Source organism: Sinocyclocheilus anshuiensis, unplaced genomic scaffold (genome assembly GCF_001515605.1).
Source record: "Sinocyclocheilus anshuiensis isolate Anshui unplaced genomic scaffold, SAMN03320099.WGS_v1.1 scaffold205, whole genome shotgun sequence".
Classification (NCBI taxonomy): domain Eukaryota; kingdom Metazoa; phylum Chordata; class Actinopteri; order Cypriniformes; family Cyprinidae; genus Sinocyclocheilus; species Sinocyclocheilus anshuiensis.
Genome location: NW_015536497.1, coordinates 1406289 through 1416167, shown reverse-complemented (window position 1 = coordinate 1416167; position 9879 = coordinate 1406289). Strand labels below are relative to the sequence as shown.

The following is a 9879-nucleotide window of genomic DNA, read 5'->3' as shown; positions in this document are numbered from 1 at the left end:
TATCGTGGGAGGGGCCTGTCTGTGTGACGTCACACAGACAGGCATCTGAGATCGGCTTGATTTGAGAAAGGGGAAAACATTTAACCAGATTTAAAAAAAAACACTGGGTGGATTTTTATCATTATAGGGTGGTTGTGTACACACACTGCCAACACACATTTCAGTTCAAACAACTTGTAAATGTGCATGTAGCATCCTATGACCCCTTTAAGCCCCACAAAAGGCACAAAAACATTATAAAGCACTATAAAGTTTCCGTGCACTATAGTTCAAGTGTTCTGAGACTGTTCCATAGTTTATTGTGAGGTACAGATGAATATTTAAGTAATTAATTTCAAGTTCACGTAAGTGCTTCTCTCCGCTGCGGCTGTCTGTCGTCCTCCATTCAGCATTCAAACTGCGCATCACATTCAGTTACGGCAGTCAAAACAATGAAACTCTCTCTAGGATGAAACAATGTTCCTATTATTATACTTGATCTCTAGATAAACATCAGTGGTTTTGCATAAAATGACTTTAAAATAAACTGTCGCACAGATATAATACACTATAGAGCCCTGCACGGGCCTCAAATTTAGGTCCTAGCCTGGCCCTGGCCCGAGACGCTCAGGCCCTAGCCCGGACTAACCTAGTTTATAATAGTATTTTTTCTCATAGATTATGATTATATATTTTTTTAATTTGTTATTTTTCTTTATAATTAAGTTGTCTATATTTAGTAGATTGTATGTAATACACAAAAGAGTGATGATCAGGTCAACACACACTGAAGTATAGAAAAAAAAAAAAACTGTGCTGGTATCGGTATTGTTCGATACTCAGAACTTTTGGTATCGGATCGGTATTGGTTCTGAAAAAATGGTATCATGCCACCCCTAGTCTTTTGGATGTTTTCTTTCCACTAGTCTGAAAAAACACTTTATGAAAAGCCAAAAAGCCCAAAATCTCAAAATTGACAGGTGCATGAAAAAACAGTGCTTTTGCCTTCAGTGTCTCCCCTTAATTCGCGTGCTGATGCCCTGTTCTATCAATTGTAGATTCTCAAAGTGTTGCAGAGAAATTTCAAAGAAATTGCTTTTGAGAAATAGTCAGCAGGGGGTCTGAAGTAAGATAACCTAATGTTTTTACAGTCAAATCTTTATGCTATCTAAATGAATTTGAAAATGATATAGATTTAAATTATACATACAGGGGCTTTAAAAAATGTTTTGTCCTGAACCTAATTTCTTTTACCAATGCAAATCATTGATACCATTAGTGGTTGTAATGTCCAAGTTGCGAATACTAACAACATTGCTTGGCCACTCTTTGGCCACTCAATTGAACTGGAATGGCTCAAACCAAAAGAGACCTTTTCAGAACCTGAGGCCAAGGAGGGTTGTAACAGATCAGCTAGCATGCAGTTTTAGAAATAGCAAATATAAATTACTTACCACACACAGTGATTTTTTTCATATAGGCCATTTGCTTTTCAGAGGCTGTAAGAAAATTCTGCTTTCAGCCAAGTCCTCCTGATTCTGAAGTTGAAAGTGAGATAAAAGTGTGGTTGCGGAATTCAAGAGCTAGAGCAGGTGGTTGAAAGGAGCGCTACCACCGTCTGTTGACTAGTTGAGAGACCTCAGGGGAAGAGTGAGCTTTGCCAATGAATACTTTAGCACACAAAAACATTTTAAACAGAGGTCAAAGTAATAATTTGGTATTTTTATTTTTTATGTTAATTTGAAAGATTGTAGTCTACAAAGATTGTAGTCCCTTTCAGAGTGTCAAATTAGCTGTAATAAACTGAACTGAATGTTTTCTATTTTGTATTTAATAAATCCATTGATTTGAAATCCCTTTGGCTACTGTACATTTTTGACAATACAGACATTAGTTATGTGGTGACTGCATCCATTTCAGATGTATAATAATTGTTTTTCCCAAAGGCTTGTTTGTTCGTTATACTTTATTGTTCAGCCTTGGCTGAAAATTAGTCTTTGGTCTCGCTTAACATTCAACAATGACAATACAATCCACATATCAATACAATTCACATATTACATAAAATAAATACTTAATACATTCATCCCTCCTAAAAACGCAGCAGTCCTACCCTTTATTCAAGAGAGTTATTGCATATGGCACAAAGGTTTGTTTATAAATTGCTTTAGTTGCCTTCAGTGTCCTATAACTGCATCCAGATGGTAACAATTCGAAGGCATAGTTCAGAGGGTTCGTTTTATCTCCACTTATAGTCAAAGCTTTCCTCCTAACTGCCATTATTTTGCTTGCCATCCTTATGATCCTGTTTAATTGTACTTTATTTACAGACATTATTCTCCCAAACCAAGCCGTTATATTATACCCTAAAACACTTTCTATTAAACTAATATAAACTCTTTGTATAACACCTTGGCTAACAGAAAATTCTCTCAATTTCCGTACCAAATATAACCTCTGATTTGCTTTTTTACAGATAAAATCCTCATTACCAGAGAAATTCAGCTTACAATCAATCATAGTACCCAAATACTTAAAAACCTTCACAGTTTCAACTGGTTGATCACATAACGTCATTTCTGTTAAGGGTTCTGGTGATTTAAAATAAACTCTTTTGTCTTCCCAACATTTATCAGTAGAGAACTTGCTTTTCACCATTTTTCTAATTTCAAAACATGCTCTTCATACTCATAATCAAAGCAATCTTTCCATAAGAGTACAACCAGTGCCATATCGTCTGCATATTTCTGTAATTTATAATTTGTACTCTGAATTTGCATATGATTTATATAGACAGAAAATAATAGGGGAGGCAAACCGCATCCATGATAGTGGTCCTGTATTTAGAAAGATAATGTCTGATTTAACCCCCTGACAGACTTCTTGTGGTCTATCTGTTAAAGGGGTCATCGGATGCTCATCTTGCACAAGTTGATATGATTCTTTAGGGTCTTAATTAAAAGTCTATAACATACTTTGGTTAAAATTTCTCAATGTTAGTGTAAAAAACACTTTTTAAACCTGTCAAAATCAGCTCTGTTTTTAAGGCTGATTTATACTTCTGCGTTGGACCTACGTCGTAGCTTACGCATAGACGCACACCCATACGCCGTAGCCTGACGTGCACCTCTCCAAAAATCTAACAGCGCGTCAATTCTACACAGACCGCAAGCGCTGTGATTGGTCTGCAAGAACCTCTCCCTCCATATGTACTTGAGTTTTGTGTGTGTTTATGTGCACTTTAATATATTTTAATGTTACACCTTCTTATATAAAATAAAACAAAGCAAAGAACAAGTGTCTTATCTTTGACAATACAGACATTAGTTATGTGGTGACTGCATCCATTTCAGATGTATAATAATTGTTTTTCCCAAAGGCTTGTTTGTTCGTTATACTTTATTGTTCAGCCTTGGCTGAAAATTAGTCTTTGGTCTCGCTTAACATTCAACAATGACAATACAATCCACATATCAATACAATTCACATATTACATAAAATAAATACTTAATACATTCATCCCTCCTAAAAACGCAGCAGTCCTACCCTTTATTCAAGAGAGTTATTGCATATGGCACAAAGGTTTGTTTATAAATTGCTTTAGTTGCCTTCAGTGTCCTATAACTGCATCCAGATGGTAACAATTCGAAGGCATAGTTCAGAGGGTTCGTTTTATCTCCACTTATAGTCAAAGCTTTCCTCCTAACTGCCATTATTTTGCTTGCCATCCTTATGATCCTGTTTAATTGTACTTTATTTACAGACATTATTCTCCCAAACCAAGCCGTTATATTATACCCTAAAACACTTTCTATTAAACTAATATAAACTCTTTGTATAACACCTTGGCTAACAGAAAATTCTCTCAATTTCCGTACCAAATATAACCTCTGATTTGCTTTTTTACAGATAAAATCCTCATTACCAGAGAAATTCAGCTTACAATCAATCATAGTACCCAAATACTTAAAAACCTTCACAGTTTCAACTGGTTGATCACATAACGTCATTTCTGTTAAGGGTTCTGGTGATTTAAAATAAACTCTTTTGTCTTCCCAACATTTATCAGTAGAGAACTTGCTTTTCACCATTTTTCTAATTTCAAAACATGCTCTTCATACTCATAATCAAAGCAATCTTTCCATAAGAGTACAACCAGTGCCATATCGTCTGCATATTTCTGTAATTTATAATTTGTACTCTGAATTTGCATATGATTTATATAGACAGAAAATAATAGGGGAGGCAAACCGCATCCATGATAGTGGTCCTGTATTTAGAAAGATAATGTCTGATTTAACCCCCTGACAGACTTCTTGTGGTCTATCTGTTAAAGGGGTCATCGGATGCTCATCTTGCACAAGTTGATATGATTCTTTAGGGTCTTAATTAAAAGTCTATAACATACTTTGGTTAAAATTTCTCAATGTTAGTGTAAAAAACACTTTTTAAACCTGTCAAAATCAGCTCTGTTTTTAAGGCTGATTTATACTTCTGCGTTGGACCTACGTCGTAGCTTACGCATAGACGCACACCCATACGCCGTAGCCTGACGTGCACCTCTCCAAAAATCTAAACAGCGCGTCAATTCTACGCAGACCGCAAGCGCCGTGATTGGTCTGCAAGAACCCCTCCCTCCAAATGTACTTGAGTTTTGTGTGTGTTTATGTGCACTTTAATTTATTTTAATGTTACACCTTCTTATATAAAATAAAACAAAGCAAAGAACAAGTGTCTTATCACCGCCGTCACGGCTATAATGCTTCTCTGACGAGCTGCTTCTTCTTCGGCTTTTGCCATGGTACTGCGGGTTACACCAGCAACATGCCCGTGGACACTGCTGACTAGCGGTTTGCATGTGTACTGCACGTTGACGCAGACAACGACGCAGACGTATAAATGAAAACTGACGCATAGGTCCGACGCAGAAGTATAAATCAGCCAAACAACTTGAAAAGTGAATTTTGCATCCGATGACCCCTTTAAGACATTTTTAATCCAGTGAATTATTACTCCGTTCACTCCTAAAACTAAAAGACATTCTAAAAGTAGATGTATCTGCATCGTATTAAATCAATGAAAACAAAACGTGCGTTGGCCTTTACTTGTTGTAAATGACTAGCAATTGTATCGACCATAGTGAGTGTAGCATCCTCTGTCCCTCTTTGTGGCTTATATGCAAATTGCAATACATCTGGTATGTACGATTTAAGGTGATAACTAATGACACTTTCCATTAATTTAGCAAGTGTTGATGTCAAGGCTACGGGGCGGAAGTTTTCAAATTTTTTTGCCCCCACCTTTTTAGGAATGGGCCAATTTCCACATATTAGGCACAGTCTGAGAGTTTCATAAAAACTTAAATAATTTTGTTAAAGTGTCAGTTAATTTATTCGCACAAACCTTTACAACATGGCCACTAAGGCCATCTGGATATGGCACGTTACAGCACCTGGTTTGCTTAAGACACATTCTAGTGTGTTCGCCTATCAAGCAAATAGGTGAACCCACAGGAATCCTGGCACCAGTTTCTTCAACCTTATCTCTGTTACCAACTATATCATATCTTCTGTAAAACATGTTTAAATCATTAACCCATTTTAAAATATCTGTGTCTATAATAACATGTTTTGCACCTTTTAAGTCGAGCCCCATCATCTTATTTAACCCTTGCCAAGTACTCCTCTTTAATAAACCATGGCTTGTTATTTGAAAAGATTTTAACCACTTCAGTATCAATAACAGTCTCTTCACAGAATTGAATATAAGAAGTGATACAGTCTGATAATTCATGAGGGTCTCTGCAAGAATCAAAGAAAACATCCCAGTTTGTAGTGCAAAAACAATCCTGTAACATGTCCTCTTTATCGTTGCTTCAAACCTGGTTTTTCTTTTCCACCGGTTTCTCATTTCTAACACGTTGTCTGTATTTTGGCAGTAAATGGATCACCTTATGAACCGATCTGCCAATGGGTGCTGTACATATTGGCCTATATGCATCCTCAAAGTTACCATAACACAGATCCAATGTGTGTGAGAAAATGGTTGAGCATTCAATATATTGCTGCAGGTTCGGAAGAGTCTCTCTTAATAAAAGAGTATTAAAATCCCCCAGTATGAATACTGGTTGATCTGCTGACTTTGTTAGGATCCAATTAAAGCACTCTGCAATGTGCTCTGCTGCCTCGCCATTATTAGGTGATACGAAATGTTTTTGTATACAGCTAAACACGTCTCCGTGTGGACGGGGCCTCAGACAATAACAAAAGGTAAAGGATTGTTTTTAATCTCCACATAATTTAGCATAACCCTGTCAAATCCATGCCACATATTTGCAAAAGAAAGTACTGAGCAAAAAAAGTAAAAAATAAATAAATAAATAAAAACTTTTATAATTGATTGCATACTAATGATTTTAATATCAAAATTAGTTTGATAAAAGTAATATAATTAGCACATAATCCAATTAACACATTTTTATATAATATGATAAGGTATATTTTTTATAAGGTGTATGAGGATATCTTACACTGTGAAAGTAATGTTCTGGGATTAATTAGCTGCTTTAAAATGTTTAAACTGCAGAGGGTATCAGAGCCTTCACAAAACAAGCATCAATTATCTTTTAACGACCAGTTTCCCAGGTGAACAATATTTCTTATAATTAGTCATTTGCTCTAATTGGACTGGTGAAGGCCTATAAAATACACTTACCTTCAGTTGCATGTATGTTTGGATTTGTTGATTTTGTGTGGTGGTTTGAGAATTTGAACATTGGGTTTTTGGAGTACTTGTGGTTTTTTGTCATGGATCAAAGGTGGAAAAGTTGAGTTTGTTCATTCAATCTGTGTTTGTGAACGACTCTGCGTACATTTGCTAATGTGTGCTATTTTATTTTTTATTTTGTGTAGGTTACCCTTGCTAGTAATCATCTTGTTATTTTGGAGGGATGCTGATGGATTTAAAGGTGAGTTTGTGCCCCTCATTTCATTTCAAGGATAAAGGGGACTTGTGTACTAAAGTCTTCTGTTTTGTTTAATTCTTCAGGTGGAGTTTCTTCCAGTGCCCATCATGGGTGGGGTCAGCCTTCTGACGCTTTCTCACCTCGTGCAGTCCAGTCTTCTATGTCAGAGGTCCATGTGACTGGGATTTTGCCTGTTGAAGAAGTGGGCTCCAGTTTGTTCCCTAACAAACCCCTGAAAAGCAAGTCCAAGTTGAATCTACTTCAGTTTGTCAAAGGTGGTTCCAGCAGCTATCAGTCAATGTCCCATGCCCAAACTGCTCCAAGCAGCTCTGTCTCCGCTTCCTTGCCTCTGTCCCTGAATCAACAGCATTCAAGCAGTTTGGCATCCTCTGGATCAACCATTCCAGGTGTTGCTGGTGGATTAAGTTTGGAGACCCAATATGCTGCAAGTGGTTCAGGACAAGTTGTTTCTACCCTAGGAGAGCGTAGTAGCTATCCTGTTAAGCTTGGTGTTTCTGGCCAATCCACCAGTGACACTTTGCATGTGTCCGGCTCCCAGGAAACCTCTGTTCAACTGGCAGAAGCCTCTTTGCCTGCGTTCTCTAAGAAAGTCTCTTACCGCAGTTCATCTGCTCCAGGTGTTACTTCCACTTCTCGGCGTAGCCCTGCACTACTTTCACAAAGCTTGGGTCAACCTGTATCTTCTCGGGCTGAAGTTGGCTACAGTGGTTCGTCTCAAGGTGCCTCTAGTCCGTATACCCCAGACTCCAATACCATGCTCGGTTCTTCGACTTCTAGTCAGCCCAGTGGTGACCAGAGCTCCCCCAGTGTGTTTGGCTCAAGCTTTCAGGGTAGTTCTGACACCTTTTTTAGCGTCTGGTTTTTCTCTTCTAGAGGAAGTGGCAGGGCTTAGACCTCTTGACTTGTCTTCCAAATCTCCAGAGACGTCCAGTCAGTTTCAGCCCTTGGTGGCATCTAGCCAGTCAACAAATGTTCAGGGTTCACCTAGTGTCTACGTCAAGCACCCAGAGCAGGTCTGGCCTTCAGTTAGCAACGTCCAGTCATTTTATCCCTGTGCAAGGAGGTAGTAGCTCTGTTAGTTTATATCTCAAGCCTCAGGGCACTCTGGGTCAGTATGCTCCTGCCAAATATACAAGCACTCCCATGTCTGCACCCCAAGCTACCACAAATAGTGGGTCTTCCTATAGAGCTGTTTCATAGGTTGGTTCTCTCTCAAATGGGAGCTTCTGGTCAGTTTACATCTCTGGGTGGGAACTATTACAGGGGGTTGCTTCCACAGTCTCAAGCTACCTCTAGTCAATATGCTCTTGGCTACTCCAAGCCCATTTCCTCGCCCCAAAGCACTTCCAGTCAGTCCACCAGTGCCTTGAGTTCCCGTAAACAATATAGCTCTGCCTACCAGGGCAGCTCTGGGCCTCAGTTTGGGGGGCTCTACAGGTTTTGCCTCGCAGGGAATGAGCAGCTCTTACAGTGGTTCTGTCCAGTCTCAAGGTACCAGAAATCAGTTTGCTCCTGGGTCTTCCCCCTATGCAAGTGTATCCCTGTCCTCACCCGAAGCTGGTCCATCTACTACTGTTCAGGGTTCTCGGAAGCGGTTTACCTACACCTACACTGGCAGCTCTGGCACACAGACAGGATCTACTCCCTTCACCCTGCATGGAAGCACTGCTTATGGTGGATCACGTCAGACTCAAGATGCTGAAAGTCAGTATGCTCCTGCGTCTTCCCCCTATGCAGGTGTATCACTGTCCTCACCCCAAGCTGGTCAATCTACTACTGTTCAGAGTTCTCGGAAGTGGTTTACCTCCACCTACACTGGCAGCTCTGGCACACAGACAGGATCTACTCCCTTCACCCTGCATGGAAGCACTGCTTATGGTGGCTCACGTCAGACTCAAGATGCTGCAAGTCAGTTTGCTCATGGGTCTTCATTCCCATATGCAAGTGTCGTTCTTACCCCAAGGTGTTGGTAGTCAGTCCAGCCAAGCATATCAAGGCCATTCTGTGTCCCAAAGCCAGAAGTCTCAAAGATGGCAGCCTTCAGCTGCTCGTTGGACACCAGTCATTCAGACCTCAGATGCAGCTGCATCACAGGGTAGCTCTTCATCTCAAAGCTCTCCAATGCAGTTCTCTTCCCTGTCATCTGCAGGAGGCTCATCTTCAAGAGTTTCTGGACCGTTTGTTTCTGCACCGGGTGGTAGCACCAGTTATGGTGGCTCTTTCCAGTCTCAAAGCCTCTCTACAAAGTATACCCCTGGGTCCCAGCTTCTGCCCTATGTTCCAAGTGTTGCTGGTCAAGGCACATCCAGTGCTTCTTCTGAGGTCTTGAGTAGCCACAGTTCAGTGAATAACCAGAATGCTCCTGCTCCGTCCCGCAGCTCTTCTTCGAGTCACTTCTACTCCGTCAAGGGCTAAAAGACTCTGGTAAACTGCCACATGATGCATGTCTTCCATAATTGAAAGTTCAATGAAGCTTTGAAGCAAAGCAGCGTTCTGTGTGTGGGGTTTTTTTTTCTTTTTTTTTCTTAAATGCCATTTTAAAGGATGGTGGAACTTTTGCTGGCTTGGTTGCCGTGACTGTTGAAGGTGCCATGTATGGCTTTAAACTGCTCTCCTACAAATGTTTGGATTAATGTGCCAAAGGGTTTAAAAGGTGGCATTTTCTTTGTTTTAGTGACTTATGCATTGCCTAAAGGTTTATTAACATGACACTATTTTTTTTTGGGAAAAATGGAAAGCTGTTTGTTTATATGCCAATGGCTTTTTGGGGCCACGAAAGCGAACTCTTGGAAAATTGACTTGCGTTCAAGTTTTGAAGACTGTATTTGTGGGAAAGTTGGTTGTCCTATAGTGTTCAGACTACAGGAATGCCTGTGATGACTAGTAATTTCCTACTGCTAAAGTATGGAAAAAAA

The 9879-nt window shown here is 39.6% G+C and overlaps 2 protein-coding genes across 3 annotated transcripts in view; one reads left to right on the top strand and one right to left on the bottom strand.

Moving 5' to 3' along the window:
- LOC107687740 (transducin beta-like protein 2) overlaps positions 1-6054 on the bottom strand; it is a 15651-nt gene extending 9597 nt beyond the window's left edge. The window contains exon 1 of the mRNA XM_016485192.1: positions 6050-6054. The gene's annotated coding sequence lies outside the window, so the exon portion shown is untranslated. The remainder of the gene's footprint in view (positions 1-6049) is intronic.
- A 667-nt stretch (positions 6055-6721) lies between these two features.
- LOC107687724 (uncharacterized) lies at positions 6722-9454 on the top strand. 2 transcript variants are annotated; one of them, XM_016485180.1, is made up of 3 exons: positions 6722-6796; positions 6891-6946; positions 7027-9454. In XM_016485180.1, the coding sequence occupies exons 1-3, from the start codon at positions 6786-6788 to the stop codon at positions 7854-7856; spliced, it is 897 nt and encodes a 298-aa protein (XP_016340666.1). In that variant the 5' UTR covers positions 6722-6785; the 3' UTR covers positions 7857-9454. The 2 variants fall into 2 exon arrangements, with proteins under 2 accessions (XP_016340666.1, XP_016340663.1); XM_016485177.1 differs by having other exon boundaries at positions 6722-6805.
- Positions 9455-9879: the final 425 nt, after the last annotated feature.

What these genes read in the sequence shown, in the direction of transcription:
- LOC107687724 (XM_016485177.1), top strand. Translation starts at nt 6,786, where the DNA reads ATGGATCAAAGGTGGAAAAG. An exon ending in ATGGATCAAAGGTGGAAAAG is followed by an intron (nt 6,806 to 6,890) that starts TTGAGTTTGTTC and finishes TATTTTGTGTAG; the next exon opens with GTTACCCTTGCTAGTAATCA. An exon ending in GGATGCTGATGGATTTAAAG is followed by an intron (nt 6,947 to 7,026) that starts GTGAGTTTGTGC and finishes TTAATTCTTCAG; the next exon opens with GTGGAGTTTCTTCCAGTGCC.